Consider the following 20,990-nt stretch of genomic DNA (forward strand, 5'->3'; position numbering starts at 1 on the left):
ATAATAATGTGATTTCAATTCTGAGAAAGTTAAGACTAGTTCAGTTAAGATGTTCACTGTTATGTTGAACTACGGTGCTTAAAAAGAAGAATTTGAAGAACTGTCATTTTTTGTTGACATCATTGGAAGATTTCAAGCTTCTAGTGCTGAGTGCAAATGCCCATTCAGTCTTATGAATTTAAACAAATGTACACACAGAAACAGACTAGAAGAGGAACATGTGGATGATCTAATGAGGATTAGGATGTAGCTTTCACCTGGATGTGAAATTAATCCGGACAATGGTGTATAAACAATGAATTTGTAATGAAGACAGACGAGAAAAGTTTATGAAACATGAAAGATTTTCCTTGTTGTACTATATTTCATCAGACCCTTCAATTTAAAAAATAAAATCAAAAGTATGTGATTTTCGGATTTTCGTTCTAGATGTTCATAGTATGCATATTCCAAAAATATGTAGAGTGCTGCAGAGGTTTCAGGCTGTGTAAAAATTTCCTGCTCAGAGCAATGGTTGGTCCACATGGCTGTAAAAAAAAAACTTAGAAACATAGAAAACCCACAGCACAATACAGGCCCTTCGGCACACAAAGCTGTGCCAAATAAGTCCTTACTTTAGAAATTACCTAAGGTTACCCATAGCCCTCTATTTTTCTAAGCTCCATGTACCTATCCAGGAGTCTCTTAAAAGACCCTATTGTAACCGCCTCCACCACCGTCACCTGCAGCCCATTTCACTCACTCACCACTCTCTGCGTTAAAAACTTACCCCTGACATCTGCTCTGTACCTACTTCCAAGCACCTTAAAACTGTGTCCTCTCATGTTAGCCATTTCAGCCCTGGGAAAAAGCCTCTGACTAGCCACACGATCAATGCCTCTCATAATCTTGTACATCTCTATCAGGTCACCTCTCATCCTTCGTCGCTCCAAGGAGAAAAGGCTGAGTTCACTCAACCTATTCTCATAAAACATGCTCTCCAATCCAGGCAACATACTTGTAAATCTCCTCTGCACCCTTTCTATGGTTTCCACATCCTTCCCATAGTGAGACAACCAGAACTGAGCACAGTACTCCAAGTGGGGTCTGACCAAGGTCCTATATAGCTGCAACATTATCTCTCAGCTCTTAAACTCAATCCCACAATTGATGAAGGCCAATGCACCGTATGCCTTCTTAACCACAGAGTCAAACTGCGCAGCGGCTTTGAGTGTCCTATGGACTCGGACCCCAAGATCCCTCTGATCCTCCACACTGCCAAGAGTCTTACCATTAATACTATATTCTGTCATCATATTTAACCTACCAAAATGAACCACCTCACACTCATCTAGGTTGAACTCCATCTGCCACTTCTCAGCCCAGTTTTGCATTCTATCAATGTCCCATTGTAACCTCCGACAGCCCTCCACACTATCCACAACACCCCCAACCTTTGTGTCATCAGCAAATTCACTTACCCATCCCTCCACTTCCTCATCAAGGTCATTTATAAAAATCACTAAGAGAAGGGGTCCCAGAACAGATCCCTGAGGCACACCACTGCATACAGAATATGACCCGTCTACAACCACTCTTTGCCTTCTGTGGGCAAGCCAGTTTTGGACCCACAAAGCAAGGTCCCCATGGATCCCATGCCTCCTTACTCTCTCAATAAACCTTGCAAGGGGTACCTCTTCAAATGCCTTACTGAAATCCATATACACTACATTTACTGCTCTACCTTCATCAATATGTTTAGTAACATCCTCAAAAAATTCAATCAGGGTTGTAAGACACAACCTGTCTTTCACAAAGCCATGCTGACAATTCCTAATCATATTATGCCTCCCCAAATGTTCATAAATCCTGTCTGTTAGGATATTCTCCATCAACTTACCAACCACTGAAGTAAGACTCACTGGTGTATAATTTCCTGGGCTATCTCTACTCCCCTTCTTGAATAAGGGAACAACATCCGCAACCCTCCAATCCTCTGGAACCTCTCCTGTCCCCATTGATGATGCAAAGATCATCGCCAGAGGCTCAGCAATCTCCACCCTCACCTCCCACAGTAGCCTGGGGTACATCATGTCTGGTCCTGATGACTTATCCAACTTGACGCTTTCCAAAAGCTCCAGCACATCCTCTTTCTTAATGTCTATATGCTCAAGCTTTCCAATCTGCTGTAAGTCATCCCTACAATCGCCAAGATCTTTTTCCGTAATGAATACTGAGGGAACTTTGATGGTGAAGCCAGTGGGATTGAAGCCACAGTGCCCTGACTGTGGAAAGAATTAACGTGTGGGGTGTTTGATGCAGTTACGATCAAGTGAGCTGCCTTGTTCAAGTGATGTTATAGCTTCTTGAGTATTGGATTCTTCTAGGTAGGTGATGGGCATTACACCACACTCCTAACTTGTGACTTGTAAATGATGGAAAGACTTTGGGCTGTTGAGAGGTGAATGCCTTACCACAAAATCTTGCTTGAAATTTGCCTCCCATGGGAGGCTCACTTCAGGGGCAGGGCAGCCAGCCACAGCTAGAACATCTGACCTGCTCTTGTAGGCATATTTACACGGCTGGTTCACTTAGTTTTAGGTGCATTGCTACTCCAGATGGCTGATGTTGGGGGAATTCAGTAACACCGGTGCCATTTGTAATGGTCATTGTGTGCATATTACTGGCACAGTCCTTACTTGACCATTTCTCAAAGTTGTTGCTGAATGGAGACACAGGCTGCTTCATAGGCTGAAAAGTTATGAGTGTACAGTAATTGAATATATACAATCACAGGCAAAGACTCCCACTTCCAAACTTATGATGGGATAAAGTCATTAAGTAACTGAAGATTGGTTACCTAGGACACTGCCTGGTAATGTCTTGGGGTAGGGACAATTCACCTGCAACAATCACAACCATCTTTCTTAATGTAAGGAGTGATTCCAACCATTGGAATGATTTTTCCCAATACACATTGACTCTAGTTTAACCAGGTGCCTTAATCCCACGTGTTGCCCTAATGTCAGCGGAACTTACCCTCACGGCTCTTTGATCCATCTTTGGACAAACGGTGTGGTGAGGGAAAATCCTCTTGGTGAAACCATCTCTGGGGATCAACTGATTCTATTTATTACAATCAACTTCAGCAAGGAATGTACTACAAAGGAGATCTGAAAAAAGCAGCAAAGAAATGTACAGAATAAATCTGAAGATTTGACAACAGGAAATAGGGAACAGCTGTCAAGGACAAGTTACATGGCAAGCTTTCAGTTCATTATTTGAAGTATCTATGTCACAAGATTCAGCAAAGAAAAAAAAAGGGGTCAGTAAAAGCCTGATTTGTCAATACACAGTCAAGTTACCAGTAATGTGTGTGATCATAATTACAAAGCATGCAAAATATTTCAAGACGAATGATAGCTACTTTGGCTATGGCTGTCCATGCTTAATAGCAGTAATGTCCAGAATATTATTTCAACCAGCAACTTTATACTTCTCTATATTGTTAATCCCATAGGCATCCGTTAGTCTCGTGAGACCATGGATTTGCACCTTGGAAGGTTTCCGGGGCACAGGCCTGGGCAAGGTTATATGCCCATGCTGCACGTCTCCCCTCTCCACGACACCGATGTTGTCCAAGGGAAGGGCATTAGGACCCATACAGCCTGGCACCAGTGTCGTCGCAGAGCAATGTGTGGTTAAGTGCCTTGCTCAAGGACACAACACGCTGCCTCAGCCAAGGTTCAAACTAGCGACCTTCAGATCACTAGACGAATGCCTTAACCACTTGGCCAGGTGTAATATCAAAGAATAACATTAAGAATTCTCTCGTAATATCAAAGAATAACAATATCCAGACCACAACCCAAAGATGTATCATAAAGTAGGTTAATTGCTCATTGTAAATTGTCCCACAATTTAGGGAACCCTACAGTTAGGGGGTCAGACAGACAATCTGTGGATGCAGGAAAGAAACGTGGATGGTAGTTTGCCTCCCAAGTGCCAGGGTCCGGGATGTTTCTGATTGCATCCACAACATCCTGAAGTGGGAAGGTGAACAGCCAGAGGTCGCGGTACATATTGGTACTAACGACATGGGTAGGAAAAGGGAGGAGGTCCTGAAAACAGACTACAGGGAGTTAGGAAGGAAGTTGAGAAGCAGCACCTCAAAGGTAGTAATCTCGGGATTACTGCCTGTGCCACGTGACAGTGAGTATAAGAATAGAGTGAGGTGGAGGATAAATGCGTGGCTGAGGGATTGGAGCAGGGGGCAGGGATTCAGATTTCTGGAAATTTGGGACCTCCTTTGGGGCAGGCGCGACCTGTACAAAAAGGACGAATTGCACTTGAATCTCAGGGGGACCAATATTCTGGCAGGGAGGTTTGCTAAGGCTACTGGGGAGAGTTTAAGCTAGAATTGCTGGGGGTGGGTGGGAACCGAACTGAAGAGACGGAGGAAGGGGCGGTTAACTCAAAAAAATAGAGAAAGCTTGGAGACCAATGCAAGAGGGAGGGTAGGCAGGTGATAGAGAAGGGATATGATCAGACCAATGGTTTGAGATGTGTCTATTTTAATGCAAGAAGCATCATGAACAAAGCAGATGAGCTTAGAGCGTGGATCAGTACCTGGAGCTATGATGTGGTGGCCATTACAGAGACTTGGATGGCTCAGGGGCAGGAATGGCTACTCAGAGTGCTAGGCTTTAGATGTTTCAGAAAGTACAGGGAGGGAGGCAAAAGAGGTGGGGGGCATGGCATTACTGATCAGAGATAGTGTCATGGCTGCAGAAAAGGAGGAAGTCATGGAGGGATTGTCCACTGAGTCTCTGTGGGTGGAAGTTAGAAACAAGAAGGGGTCAATAACTCTACTGGTTGATTTTATAGACCACTCAATAACAACAGGGACATCGAGGAGCAAATAGGGAGACAGATTCTAGAAAGGTGTAATAATAACAGGGTTGTCATGATGGGAGATTTTAATTTCCCCCATATTGTTTAGCTTCTCCCTAGAGCAAGGGGTTTAGATGGGGTGGAGTTTGTTGGGTGTGTTCCCCGACACAATACGTAGATAAGCCTACAAGAGGAGAGGCTGTATTTGATCTGGTATTGGGAAATGAGCCTAGTCAGGTATCAGGTCTCTCAGTGGGAGAGCATTTTGGAGATAGTGATCATAATTCTATCTCCCTTACCATAGCATTGGAGAGCGATAGGAAAAGGAAAGTTAGGAAAGTGTTTAATAGGAGTAAAGGGAAATATGAAGCTACCAGGCAGGAACTTGGAAGCATAAATTGGGAACAGATGTTCTCAGGGAAATGTACGGCAGATATATGGCAAATGTTCAGGGGATGTTTGAGTGGCGTCTTGCATAGGTACGTTCCAATGAGACATGGAAAGGATGGTGGGGTACAGGAACCGTGGTGTACAAAGGCTGTTGAAAATCTAGTCAAGAAGAAAAGAAAAGCTTACAAAAGGTTCAAAAAACTAGGTGATGATAGAGATCTAGAAGATTATAAGGCTACCAGGAAGGGGTTTAAGAATGAAATTCGGAGAGTCAGAAGGTGCCATGAGAAGGCCTTGGTGAGCAGGATTTAAGAAAACCCCAAGGCATTCTACAAGTATGTGAAGAGCAAGAGGATAAGACATGAGAGAACAGAACCAATCAAGTATGACAGTGGAAAAGTGTGTATGGGATCGGAGGAGATAGCAGAGGTAGTTAACAAATAATTTTCTTCAGTATTCACTACGGAAAAGGATCTTGGCAATTGTAGGGATGATTTACAACAGATTGGAAAGCTTGAGCATATAGACATTTAAAAAAAAAGGATGTGCTGGAGCTTTTGGAAAGCATCAAGTTGGATAAGTCTCCGGGACCGAACATGATGTACCTCAGGCTACTGTGGGAGGCGAGGGAGGAGATTGCTGAACCTCTGGCAATGATCTTTGTATCATCAGTGGGGACGGGAGAGGTACCAGAGGATTGGAGGGTTGCAGATGTTGTTCTCTTATTTAAGAAAGGGAGTAGAGTTGGCCCAGGAAATTATAAACCAGTGAGCCTTACTTCAGTTGTTGGTATGTTGATGGAAAAGATCTTGAGAGGCAGGATTTATGAACATTTGGAGAAGCATAATATGATTAAGAGTAGTCAGCATGGCTTTGTCAAATGCAGGTCGTGCCTTTATGAGCCTGATTGAATTTTTTGAGGATGTAACTAAACACATTGATGAGGGTAGAGTAGTAGATGTAGTGTATATGGATTTCAGCAAGGCATTTGATAAGGTACTCCATGCAAGGTTAATTGAGAAAGTAAGGAGGCATAGGATTCATGGGGACCTTGCTTTGTGGATCCAGAACTGGCTTGCCCACACAAGGCAAAGAGTGGTTGTAGATGGGTCATATTCTGCATGGAGGCCGGTGACCAGTGGTGTGCCTCAGAGATCTGTTCTGGGACCCCTATTGTGATTTTTATAAATGACCTGGATGAGGAAGTGGAGGGATGAGTTAGTAAATTTGCTGATGACACAAAGTTTGGGGGTGTTGTGGATAGTGTGGAGGGCTGTGAGAGGTTACAGCAGGACATCGATAGGTTGCAAAACTGGGCCGAGAAGTGGCAGATGGAGTTCAACCCAGATAAGTGTGAGGTGGTTCATTTTGGTAGGTCAAATATGATGACAGGATAGAGTATTAATTGCAAGACTCTTGGCAGTGTGGAGGATCAGAGGGATCTTGGGGTCCAAGTCCATAGGACACTCAAAGCTGCTACGCAGGTTGACTCTGTGGTTAAGAAGGCATACGGTGCATTGGCCTTCATCAACCGTGGATTGAGTTTAAGAGCCAAGTGGTAATGTTACAGCTATATAGGACAGCATTGTGGGCCGAAGGGCCTGTATTGTGCTTAAGATTTTCTAGGTTTTTACGTAACTGCAATCCCCTGGGAATTCTTGTTGTTAATGAACACAGCTTAGTGCTAAAACTACTACTAATAAGATTGGTCCAACATTGTTATCACTAATAATATTCTGAGTACTATTGCTATCAGTCACAATGTTCACAGAACTACCATTGAATTTCCAGCCAAAAATAAAGGAGATGGAAAGTTGATACCAATCATCATAGGACTATTAGATTCAAAGATGCGCTCAAAACTTCCTTGAAGAAATACAGAAATACTATTGCTACTGATGTTCCACATTGTGCTGTTACCAGCATGAATGGTCTTATAATGCCTTCCAGTAGCAGTGTATTTCTCTCAGTAATTATGCTCTGAGTATTACTTGTCAGTAATGTTGTGTTATTGTTGACATACTTTTCACCAATACAAATATTGAGTACTTTATGATAGCACTGCTACTTATAAAATTGCTGCTAGCAATTTTGACTTAACTATTATTCTCGCAATAATAGCAGTACTCTTCCTGCTGAACACTGTAATAATGTTCTAAACATTTTTTTCTCCCAGCAATAATTCTCCCAGTTCTAAAGCATTATACTCCCAGTTGTAAGAGTCTTATTTCTGGAAGTAATAACACACATAATAATGTACCCTGCAATCATGTTCTAAACATTTTTTTTCTTGGTAATAATATTCTAAGTATTATTTAATGTCCCAGTTATAATGCCTTGGGTATTATTTAGCCTGTAATAATGCTTTGCATGTTACTTCTCCTGATAATATTCCTGTCAATAGTACCTTCCAGTTGTCGTGTTCTATTTTATACTAATCTCATACTCCCAGCACAATTATGTTTAAAGCTTCGTTCTTCCTATAACAATGCTGCCAATAGTATTATGCTCCATTTTATACTCATCTGTCTACTCCCAGGGCAGTAGTAATGTTTCAGTGCTGTCGATAACACCTCCCGGTTACGCTCGCTGCCAGTGCTGTAATGATGCGTGCTGGCCGGATCGTAGCTCTGAGCTGGGAGGCTGAACTCTGGTCACGTAAAGAGAGCCGTCCCATCATGCAGCGGGCCGTTGTCCAAGATGGCGCTGCTGTGGGCGTCGTTACGGTGCGGTGTGTCCCTCCACAGGCGCCGGCTCGCTTTCCTCCTGCAGCCCGCCAGCTCGGCACACGTACTCTGGAGCTCCAGGCATCGGACTCGGCGACGGCGCGAGGTGAGCGGTTGGGAATGGGGCGAAGGTTGTGTGAAGGACGGTGTGGGTCGGATCATTGTGGATGGGAAGGGAGACGACGTGGTCGGAACTGCCTGCCCACTGGCCGGCACTGGGCAGCGGACGCCCGGGGATCGATCCGCTGGCCGGGTCTGCGCAGCGCCAGCGTTGGGGATCTGTCCGGTCCGGGACACCGTGGTCAAACGGTCTGCCGCCGGCTGGGTCTGGACAGCAGGAGCTCCCTGTCCTTTAGTTATAGTGACCTGGTTACTACAGCTTCGATTATCTCTGTTTCTGCTCTCCGTATCCGGCTGAGAATGTCCCGGCACAGATGAAAGCGAAAGAAATCTACAGCGTGACATACTGAATCAAATGACAGCGATTAATCCCTCGCATATCAAAGGTTTACCGAGAACTTTGTGTCCTTGTTGCGAACGGAAATCTATGCCCGTTATTTTCATTTTGTGTTGGTGCTGAACATTAACTGCATGAGGCAGATCCAATGTGGAGATGGATTTAGCCATATGCAGTCGCTTCCTATTGTTACCGGGAAGTCGATGTGACACATGTAGCGGCTTTACTTGTTTCACTTAATATAGCTAAATCTTATTTCTTTTAGTTATTTATAGCTGATAATCGTATTAGTTATGATACTCCATTTCGCTTGTGAATAATGGTCAGTTGAAGTCAGATATGGAAAAATGATTATTAACCTTGGTAATACGTAGAGCAGCATGTGTCTTCAGAATTTCATCACCTCATTTGAAGCCTTCTATACATGTAAGGGGCAAAGGTTAACTATTGCTAAAACAAGTGTGTTGAGAAACGATTTAAAGTATTGCTCCTAATTGTAATTCTTAGGCTGGATTCTTCTGCAAAACAGGTCTAATACTAATGAAATAATTATTTTTTAAACCAATTTTTCAAAATATATATCTTTGCCTTTAGCATACCTTATTTTGAAAAGTTGTCAAAGGCTATCTGGCTGACACATGGTAACAGCACTATATGGATTTGCATTGCTTCTAAAATTCGTTTAGACATTTGTTTGCAACTTGACCTTTTGGAAATAGAAGAAGAAAGTTTCAATGTCAGATGATGAGTTCTTTCAAATAGTGGGTGAACTAAAATGAGGTTCTGATTATCTTTGGAAGCATAGAATTAGGTAACGACAGAGTAACATAGCATGGAACAAGGTGCTGCAGCCCAACTGATCCATCCCTACTAGTTCCACTTGTCTACATTTATTTGTCTCATAAGCCTTCAAGGCCCTCCCCTCCATGTTCCATTTAGACCATTAGACATAGCAGAATTAGGCTATTTGGCCCGTCAGGTCTGCTGTTCTGTTTCCCCCTCAACCCTGTTCTATCTTCTCGTAATCTTTCACGCTTTGACTTATCAAGAACCTATCAATCTTGGTCTTAATTACACCTAACGACCTGAGCTGCACAGCTTCTGGGGCAAGTAATTCCACTGATTCACCATCCACATGCTAAATTCCTTTACATCTCCGTTCTGAATGGATGTCCGTCAATTCTGAGGCTGTGCCCTTTGGTCCTAGACACTCTGTCTTCCCCCCGCATAGGAAACATCCTCTCCACATCCACTCTGTCTAGGCCTTTCAACATTCGATAGGTTTCAGTGAGATTCCCCACCCCCACCCCCATGTGAAGCCTCATCGGTGCTTTATAAAGCCCCGGTATTACTTTTGCTTTTATATTCTAGTACTCTTGCAATAAATGCTATCATCGCGTTTACCTTCTTCACCACGAATTCAACCTACATACTAACCTTGAGGGAATCCTGCATGAGGACTCCCAAGTCCCTTTTCTCCCCAATTAGAAAATAGTCAATGCTTTTATTTCTTCTACCAAAGTGCATGGCCATACACTTCCCGACACCATATTCCGTCTGCCACTTTGTAGCCCATTCTCCTCATCTGTCCAAGTTCTTCTGCAGCCTCCCTGGTTCTTCAACACTACCTGCCCCTCCACCTATCTTTGTAAACTTAGCCAAAAGCCATTAATTCCATTATCCAAATCGGGTCATGTAAAAAGAAGCAATCACAACACTGACCCCCATGGAAACCACTAGTTATCAGCAGCCCAGTGAGAAAAGTCTCCCTTTACTCCCACTCTTTGTCTCCTGCCAACGGTCTATCCATGCTAGTATCTTTCCTGTAATACTGTATGATCTTATCTTGTTAAGCTGCCTCATGTGTGGCACCTTACCAAAGGCGGATTGAAAATCCATGTACACAACATCCACCAATTCTACTTGTTTACCCTGCTTGTTGTTTCCTCAAAGAATCCAACAGATTGTTAGGCAAATTTTCCCTTAAGGAAACTGTGCTGACTTTGGCCTATTTTATTATGTGCCTCCAAGTACCCCAAATTCACGTCATTAATGATCAACTCCAACATCTTCCCATCTGCTGAGGTCAGGCTACCCATCTTGACCATTTCCTCTGGAGGCTTATTCCAGGTTCTCACTACACTCTGTGTAAAGAAGTTACCTCCAGTAACTTTGTATGCAAACTTGGCTGCAAAACCATTAATCCCTTCATCCAAATCACTGACATACAATGTGAAAAGAAGTGGTCTCAACACTGATCCCACTGCACAACCATAGTCACTGGCAGCCGACCAGGACAGGCCCCCTTTATTTCCATTCTTTGCCTGCTGTCAGTCAGTGAATCTTCTATCCAATCTAATAGCTTTCCCATAATACCATAGGCTCTTATTTTGTTAAGCAGCCTTATGTGTGGTACACTGGCAATGGCCTTTGAAAATCCATAAAATAATCATCCACTGACTTTTCATTTGTCTATTCTGCCTGTTATTTCCAACAGATTTGTCAGGCAGATTTCCCCTCCATGCTTTGCCCTGCTTTACATGTGCCTCCAAGTACCCCAAAACCTCATCCTTAATAATAGATTCCCAGCAACTTTCCAACCACTGAAGTCAGGCTGACTGGCTTATAATTTCCTTTCTTCTGCCTCATTCCCGTGAACTGTGGAGTGACATTTGTAATTTTCCAGTCCTCAGGAACCATTCAGAATCTAGTGATTCTTAAAAGATCGTTATTAAAAATGTCTTTTTCAGAACCCTGAGGTGTAGTCCACCTGGTCCAAGTAACTTATCTATCTTCGGACTCTTTAGCTTCCCAAACACTTGTTGAATTATTGTAGCAACACTGCTTCTGCCCCCTGGTGCTTTTTTTCTGGCATTCTGCTGATGTCTTCCACAGTGAGGACTGGCGTAAAGTACTTACAAAGTTCCTCTGCTGTTTCTTTGTCCCCCATTGCTACCTTTACAATGTAATTATCCAATGGTCTGATCTCCACTCTCATTTCTCTTTTACTCTTTATATACCTGAAAAAAGATGTTTTTTTTGTGTACAATTGGCTAGCTTACCTTCGTATTTCATCTTTTCTCTATGGCTCTTTAGTCGGCTTCTGTTGGTTTTTAAAAACTTCCCTGTCCTCTGCCTTCCCACTAATGTTTGCTATATGATATGCCCTCTCTTTTGCTTTTATACTGTTTTTGCCTTTTCTTGTCAGCCATGATTGCCTCACCCCCCTTTAGAACTCTACTTCATCTTTGGGATGTATCTTTCCTGTGCCTTCCAAATCTATCCTAGAAATACCAGTCATTGCTGTTTTACCATCATCCCTGAATGTGTCCCTTTCCAATCAACTTTGGCCAGCTCCTCTCTCATGCTCTGTAATTCCCTTTATTCCACTGTAATACTAATACATATGATTTTAGCTCTCCTTCTCAAACTGCAGGGCGTATTCTGTCATTTTATGATTGCTCCCTCCGAAGGGTTCTTAATCAAATGAACCCTGTGATTGCTTCCTAATCAAATCTGGGGCATTACATAATACCCCATCCAGAATTGCTATTGGGCTCAACCACAAGCTGGTCTAAAAAGCCATCATGTAGACATTCTACAAATTCCTTCTCTTGGGATCCAGCACCAACTGGATTTTCCCAATCTACCTGCATATTGAAATCCCCCAAGACTAATGCAATTTTGCCCTTTTACATACTTTTTCTATAGCCCTTTGTAATTTGTAGCCCATGCCCTGGCAGCTGTTTGGAGGCTGTATAGAACTCCCATGAGGGTCTTTTTACCCTTGCAGTTTCGTAACTCTGCCCACAGGGATTCTACATATCCTGATCCTATGTTTCTAAAAATTTGATTTCATTTTTTTTACCAGCAGTTTTGCCCACCCTCTCTGCATACCTGCCTGTCCTTTTGATACAATGTGTATCCTTGGATGTTAAGCTCCCAACTATGATCTTCTTTCAGCCGCGACTTGGAGATGCCCACAACATCATACCTGCCATTCTCTAACACATCTGCCTTATTCTGTATACTGTGTACATTCAAATATAAAACCTTCAGGCCTGTATTCAATGCCCTTTTTGATTTTGGTCCCCTGTTACACTTTAACCCATCCCACTGACTGCAATTTTGCCCAATTATCTTGTCTTTCCTCACAGTCTCACTACACACTGTATCTACTGTACTGTATACCAACTGCCCCAGCCTTGGCCCTATCAATCCGGTTCACATCCCCATGCCAAATTAATTTAAATCCTCCCCAACAGCTCTAGCAAACCTGCCCCCTCGGATTCAGGTGTAACCTATCCTTTTTATACATGTCATAGATCCCAGTGGTCCAGGAATCTGAAACCTTGCCCCCTGCACTGATCGTTCAGCCATGCATTCATGTGCCAAATCATCCTGTTCTTGCCCTTACTAGCAGGTGACACAGGCAGCAATCTGGAGGTTACTACCCTGAGGGTTCTGCTTTTCAGCTTTCTGCCTAACTCCCTATATTCTCTCTTCAGGACCTCCTCCTTTTTCATATCCATATCATTGTTACCAATAAGTGCCACGACTTCCAGCTGTTCACCCTCCCCCTTTTGAATGCCTTGGACCTGATCCGAGACATTCCTGACCCTGACAGCTGGGAGGCAACATACCACCCGGGATCCTCTTTCATGTCCACAGAATCTGCTTTCTGCTTCTCTAATTATGGAATCCCCCATAGTTACTGCACTTCCCTTCTTACCCCTTCACTTCTGAGCCACAAAGCCAGACTCAGTGCCAGAGACCTGGTCGCTGCCGATTCCCACCGTAGGTTGTCCATCCCCTAACAGTATCGAAAGTGATATTGTTATTGAGGAGAACTGCTACAGGGTTATTCTGCACTGGCTGCCCATTCCCTTTCCTCCTCCTGACAGTCACTTAGGCACCTGCCTCCTGCAACTTAGGAGTTACAGAATCCCTATCCATCACTTCCTCATTCTCCCATATGAGCTGAAGTTCGTCAAGCTGCAGCTCCGTTTCCTTAATACTGTTTCCTAAGGAGCTGTAGCTCAATGCACTTTGTGTAGATGTAGTTATCAGGGAGTCTAGAGGTCTGCCATTTTCCCAGATCTCACACAAGGAACATGCGCTACCTCCAGATCCATTCTCAGCACACTAGCTATGCACTAACAAGAAAAAAAACTTAACTTAAAAAAGTGGGATTTCCTAGTGGTCACCCATTTGAATTCCACTTCCAATTCCCATTCCGATATATCCATCCATGGCCTCCTCCACTGTCATAGTAAGGCCACACTTGAGTTGGAGGAACAATACCTTATATTCCATTTGGGTAGCCTCCAGCCTGATGGCATGAACATCGATTTCTCAAACTTCTGGTAATGCCTCCCACCCACCCTCTCCTTCAACATTTCCAATCCCCTTTTCCTTCTCTCACCTTATCTCCTTGCCTGCCCATCGCCTCCCTCTGGTGCTCCTTCCCCCTTTTCTTACTTCCATGGTCTTCTGTCTCTTTCATCAATTAACTTCCCTGCTCTTTATTTCATCCTCCCTGTTCAGGTTTCACTTGTCAGCTTGTGTTTCTACCCCCCCTCCCACCTTTTAAACCCAGTCCAAAGCTTTTTTTCTCCAGTCCTGCCAAAGGGTTTTGGCCTAAAATGTCTACTGTACTCTCTTCCATAGATGCTGTCTGGCCTGCTGAGTTCCTCCAGCATTTTGTGTGTGTTGCTCAGATTTCCAGCATCTGCAGACTTTCTCTTTGTGATTGCATTTGCCTTCCTCACCACCAATTCAACCTGCAAGTTAACCGTTAGGATGCTCTGCACAAGAACTCCCAAGTGCCTTTGCATCTTAGATTTTTGGATTTTCTCCCCATTTAGAAAATAGTCTGCACATTTATTTCTACAACCAAAGTGTATGACCATGCATTTTCTATCATTGTATTTCAATTGCCATTTTCTTGCCCATTCTCCTAATCAGTCTAAGTCCTTCTGCAGCCTACCTGTTTCCTCACCACTACCTGCCCCTCCACCAATCTTCGTATCATCTGCAAACGTGCCAACAAAGCCATCTATTCCATCATCTAAGTCATTGATATACAGCATAAAAAGAAGTGGTCCCAGCACCAACTCCTGTGGAAGACCACTAGTTACTGGCAGCCAACCAGACTAAGACCCTTTTATTCCCACTTGCTGCCTCCTACCAATCAGCCAATGCCCTAATCATGTTAGTAACTTTCCTGTAATACCACTGACTCTTAGGTTTGTCAGGCAAGATTTTGCCCTTAAGGAAACCATGCTGAGTTTGTCCTATCTTGTCCTGTGTCACTAAGTACTCCATAACCTCATCCTTAACAATTGACTCCAACATCTTCCCAACCACTGAGGTCAGGCTAACTGGTCTATAATTTCTTTACTGCTGCCTCCCTCCTTTCTTAAATAGTGGAGTGATATTTCCCATTTTCCAGTCCTATGGCTCCTTGCCAGCGTCCAGTGATTTTTGGAAGATCATTATTAATGCCTCCACAATCTCTACAGCTACCTCTTTCAGAACCCTAAGGTGCATTTCATCTCGTCCGGGTGCCTAATGTACCCTTAGGTCTTTCAGCTTTTTGAGCTCCTTCTCCCTTGTAGTCGTAACCACACTCACTTCTCTTCCTTCACACACTACGACACCTGGCACACTGCTAGTGTCTTCCACAGTGAAGACTGATGCAAAATACTCGTTTAGTTCATCTGACGTCTCCTTGTCTCCTGTTATTATTTCTGCGGTCTCTTTTTCTAGCGGTCCTATATCCACTCTCATCTCTCATTTATTTTTTTACATACTTGAAAAAGCTTTTACTATCCACTTTGATATTGTTTGCTACCTTGCTTTCATATTTCATCTTCTACCTCTTAATGATTCTTTTAGTTGCTGACTATAGTTTTTTTTTAAAAGCATCCCAATCCTCTATCTTCCTGCTAATTTTTGCTTTGTTGTGTGCCCCCTCTTTTGTTTTTAAATTAGCTTTGACTTCCTTGTCAGCCACGGTTGTTCTATTTTGCCATTTCGGTATTTCTTTGTTTTTATAATACATCCGTCCTGCACCTTCCTCATTTTTCCCAAAAACTCGCTGCATTGCTTCTCTGCTGGCAGGATGACCAATTTATTTTGGCCAACTTCTCTCTCACTGTAATTTCCTTTATTCCACTAAAATACTGCTACATCAGACTTTACTTTCTCCTTATCAAATTTCAAGTTGAACTCAATTATATTGTGATCAGTAAGGCCTCTTTTACCTTAAGCCTCCTAATCGCCTCTGGTTCATAACATAACACCCAATCCAATATAACTGATCCTCTGGTAGGCTCAATGACAAACTGCTCTAAAAAGCCATCTCTGAGGCATTCAACAAAATCACTTTCTTGAGATCTATTACCAACCTGATTTTCTCAATCGATCTGCATGTTAAAATCTCCCATGACTATCATATCTATCGTCAGTGGTGGGTAAATTGATGGAAAGTATTCTTAGAGATGGTATATATAATTTTCTGGATAGACAGGGTCTGATTAGGAACAGTCAACATGGATTTGTGCGTGGATAGTCATGTTTGACAAATCTTATTGAATTTTTTGATGAGGTTACTAAGAAAGTTGACGAGGGTAAAATGGTGGATGTTGTCTATATGGACTTCAGTAAGGCCTTTGACAAGGTTCCACATGGAAGGTTAGTTAGGAAGGTTCAATTGTTAGGCATTAATATGGAAGTAGTAAAATGGATTCAGCAGTGGCTAGATGGGAAACGACAGAGAGTAGTGGTGGATAACTGTGTGTCAGATTGGAGGACGGTGTGTAGTGGTGTGCCTCAAGGATCTGTACTGGGTCCAATGCTGTTTGTAATATATATTAATGATCTAGATGATGGGGTGGTAAATTGGATTAGTAAGTATGAAGATGATACTAAAATAGGTGGTGTTGTGGATGATGAGGTAGGTTTTCAAAACTTGCAGAGAGATTTAGGACAGTTAGAAGAGTCGGCTGAAAGATGGCAGATGGAGTTTAATGCTGAAAAATGTGAAGTGCTACATTTTGGTAGATCTAATCAAAATAGGACATACATGGTAAATAGTAGGGAATTAAAGAATGCTTTAGAACAGAGGGTTCTAGGAATAATGGTGCATAGTTCCCTGAAGATAGAATCTCATGTGGATAGGGTGGTGAAGAAAACTTTTGGTTTGCTGGTCTTTATTAATCAGAGCATTGAGTATAGGAGTTGGGATGTAACGTTGAATTTGTATAAAGCATTGGTAAGGCCAAATCTGGAGTATTGTGTACAGTTCTGGTCACCGAATTATAGGAAGGATGTCAATAAAATTGAGAGAGTACAGAGGTGGTTTACTAAAATGTTGCCTGGGTTTCATCTCCTAAGATGCAGAGAAAGGTTGAACAAGTTAGGTCTTTATTCTTTGGAGCATAGAGGGTTGAGGGGACACTTGATAGAGGTGTTTAAAAGTATGAGGGGGATTGATAGAGTTGACGTGGTTAGACTTTTTCCATTGAGAGTGGGGAAGATTCAAACAAGAGGGCATGGGTTGAGAATTAGAGGACAAAAGTTTAGGGGTAACATGAGGGGGAACTTCTTTACTCAGAGAGTGGTAGCTGTGTGGAACGAGCTTCCAGCAGAAGTGGTTGAGGCAGGTTCTATGTTGTCGTTTAAAGTTAAATTGGATAGATATATGGACAGGAAAGGAATGGAAGGTTATGGGCTGAGTGCAGGTCAGTGGGAATAGGATAGGGTAAGAGTTCGGCATGGACTAGAAGGGCCGAGATGGCCTGTTTCTGTGCTGTAATTTTATATGGTTATGTAACATTGCCCTTTTGACATGCCTTTTCTACTTCCTTTTGTAATCTGTGGTCCACATCCCAGCTGATGTTGGGAGGCCTGCTATAGTTGCCATCAGGCTCCTTTTACCTTTGCACTGATCTAATGCCATTCTTTACCAGCAGAGCCAAGCCACCCCCTCTGCCTACTTTGCTATCCCTCCGATACAGCATGTAACCTTGGACATTCAACTCCCATCTACAGCCATCCTTCAGCCACGATTCAGTGATGGCCACAACATCATACCTGACAATCTGTCATAGTGCAACGAGATCATCCACCTTATTTTTTTATATTCCATGCATTGATGTACAACACTTTGAGTGCTATATTTGCTACTCTTTTTGATTTTGCATCTCTAATGCACTGATAGTCACCCTGCTCGCTGCAGTTTTGTCCTTCCTGCCCTTGCTGACTGTCTGACTGCACGCTATCTTTGCTTTTTTTCCACAAACCATCCTATTCTGGTTCCTACCCTACGCCAAATTAGTTTAATCCCTCCCCAACAACTCTTAACAAACCTGCCTGCGAGAATATTGGTCCCCCTCTGGTTCAGCTGCAATCCGTCCCTTTTGTATAGGTCATACCTCCCCCAGATGAGATCCAAATGATCCAAGAACCTGAAGCCCTGTCCCCTGCACCAGCTTCTCAGCCACACAGTTATCTGCCAAATCATCTAGCACGAGGCACAGGTAGCAGTCCAGAAATTACTACCCTGGAGATCCTGCTTCTTGGCTATCTACCTAGCTCTCTAAATTCTCTCTTCAGGACCTCATTGCTTTTCCTTTCTTTGTCATTGGTACCAATATGTACCAAGACATCTGGCTGCTCCCCCTGCCTCTCTAAAATGTTGTGGACACGATCTGAGATGTCGCTGACCCTGGCACTGGGGAGGCAACATATCATCCAGGTGTCTCTTTCACATCCACAGAATCTCCTGTCTGTTCCTCTGACTACTGAGTCCCCTATCACTACCGCTCCCCTCCTCTTCCTCTCTACCTTCTGCACCATGGACCCATGCTCAGTGCCAGTAACCTGGTCTCCATGTCATTCTTCTGGGACAACAGTATCCAAATGGTATACTTATTATTGAGGGGAAAGGCCATAGTGGTGCTCTGTGCTAACTGCCTGTTCACATTTCCATTTCTTCTGACAGTTACCCAGCTACTCCTCTCCTGCAACTTTGGGGTGACTACTTCCCTGTAACTCTGATCGATCATCTCCTCACTCTCTCGTATAAGCTGTAGGTCATCCAACTGCTACTTCAGATCCCTACACGGTCTTCAAGAAGCTGCAGCTGGATGCACTTCATGCAGATGTAGTTCCCTGGGAGACTCTGGGTCTCAGGACTCCAGCATCTGGCATGAGGAACACACAATAGCCATTTACTACACTAAGTACAGCAAGAGAGAGGGAAAAAGGGAACCTTAACAGAAACTTACCCAGAGCCAACAGCTCTTCCGAGCTAAAGCCTGACACTCCAACTCTTAGCACTAGCCTACTCCCAACAATGGCTGCTCTGCTTGGCCCTTCTGTACTTCTATTTAATTTGCTGTGCTCTGCTCCCATTGCTGATTGGGCCTCTGGAATGTCCAAACGCCTGCAAAGTTCTCCTTTTAAACGAGCGTCGCTGACCTGTGAGAAACCTCGTCGCTGTGCTGTGCGCCCACTGTTAATTGGGCCACATTCTTTGATAATAAATGTACTTTGAACTTTGTTAATGAGGCAGACAACACTGGAAGAAACATCACAGTGTCCCCTCATCCCAAGATCATCTGCTTTCAGGTCCCTCAACTGCAGTGTTGTTAATGATGATGTACCCTCTCCCTCAAGTTTCTAAGACCTGATGTAGTTATCATGTTTGATGCAGCATTATCTTCTTTTTTAAGCAAAGATCATCACGCCTTTGGTAATTACAAAACGTATTATTTTTGTTTGAGTGTAACATGACCAGTGCATTATTGCATTAAAATAAAATGTTGACTTTTTACGTAGTTTTCATTACATTAACTTGGAATTAAAATTCAATCTTTTGTTTTTATATCATATCAAATCTAAAAAAAGTAAAATACAAATACAGTATTGCATAACCTCTTAATCAAATCATGGCATTGTAAGTGGAGACTGAAAGCCTGCTGTTGTTTGTTGTTGTTCATCAGCTGATTCAGGTATTTCCCCTGATGTTGCTGTACTGCTTTTGTTAGCCCGCACATACTGACAAGTAATATAATTACTTGTCATTACATTAAGTAATAATTTTTACTGTTATATATTCCAAAATCCAAAACACTTCTGGCCCCAAGCATTTCAGATAAGGGGTCCTCGACTTGAACTTCTAGAAATTGTTTAAAGAGAAAGCAACAGAGCAGAAAATAGAGTGCATCAGGAAATACATACCGTTCTGATATAGGGTTTTATAGGGCTAAACCAGGTGAGGGTTGCCGGCAGGCCTCATACCCAGGTGAAGTAGGAACGTTCCTGTTCTAGCATGTGAAAAGTCACTTCTGGTGGACTGGGTGGATGAGATCAACAGTGAAGTCAACATTGCAGTTCTGCAATGCTTCGTGGAGAGCGAAGAGCATGATGAGGCACAGAAGTTATCTGCTGCAACCAAGGAAGACCCCAGTTTGTGACAACTACTTGTAGCACTGGAGCCAGACTTCTGAAGTGGAGAAACTGGAACTTTCACAGTGCACTGGCTTTTCCACTTTAAAAACTCACCTCCACGGGTTTCACTGTCATCATTGGATATGATGGATAACCAATACATGACTGTGTTCTTTTGATTGTAAATGAACAAAATTAGTGCAGATACTTAAGTGCAGAAGATGCACTGCTTTCATACAATGCTATCAATGACTGTATCCTCCAAATCTTCACTTTCATTGGAATATTCAAGATGATTGTTGATACCTTTATATTCTTCATAGTTCTTGTTGAAGTAGTTTCATTTTCACTCATGGCCATTTCTGGCATCTTCATGCTTGAATACTTGAAACCACAGTGAGCAAAACAATTCTAAATTGTCTTGCTGCTGCTTACTTATCACCACCTATCAACGACTGCTTTTTGAACACAAGCACACGCAACTGACACTATTTAAAAACTGTTTGCTCTAAGCGTGGTGTAGTATCTAAAGGCCACACAAGTTCATGTGACTGTTGCTACTTAGAAACTGTTCCACAACAGTTTCCTGTACCAAGTAAGTTGCATAGGGTCCCAAATAAATGAAGAGCATCCTGGCTATTTTCTAGGTTAGTTTTTGTTCTTTAAGGGTTGTCCCAAATAAACAGCTGTCCTGATTATCCGATAGCCCAATCAACCGGAATCCATTGTTTATTTGGCATCTTTTCTACTTAGTATTCCACATACCTTTAATCCTTTTGCAACCTATTAGGCCATGCTCTTTATGTGGTTATCAAAGTAAATACAATGCTTTTCATTTAGCTTGCCATCTTTTTCATACTTTCACTTTCCTTTTCCAATTTTCCTTTAAGTTTGCTTTTGCACATTTTTTAATCTTACCAGACTAATATTTTGAAGTCTGACATGTGCTGATTTTTTTTTTGTAATTTTGTATCCATATTCCTTTGTTATCCAGGGACTCAAGGTTTAGCTGTCCCAGTATTTACTCTGGATTCCATGAACACTTCTCATGAGACTAATTTACCATGGTAGCTATTTCAAGCACA

At 42.8% G+C, this 20,990-nt stretch overlaps 1 protein-coding gene across 1 annotated transcript in view; it reads left to right on the forward strand.

The window, feature by feature from the left end:
- The first annotated feature begins 7,936 nt into the window (after positions 1–7,936).
- The window catches only part of abcb7 (ATP-binding cassette, sub-family B (MDR/TAP), member 7), a 56,239-nt gene continuing 43,185 nt past the window's right edge, over positions 7,937–20,990 (forward strand). The window contains exon 1 of the mRNA XM_063061033.1: positions 7,937–8,094. Coding sequence (XP_062917103.1) covers positions 7,963–8,094 — 132 coding nt within the window. The 5' untranslated portion in view covers positions 7,937–7,962. The remainder of the gene's footprint in view (positions 8,095–20,990) is intronic.

The sequence above is a fragment of the Mobula hypostoma genome, chromosome 10 (assembly GCF_963921235.1).
Source record: "Mobula hypostoma chromosome 10, sMobHyp1.1, whole genome shotgun sequence".
Classification (NCBI taxonomy): Eukaryota; Metazoa; Chordata; class Chondrichthyes; order Myliobatiformes; family Myliobatidae; genus Mobula; species Mobula hypostoma.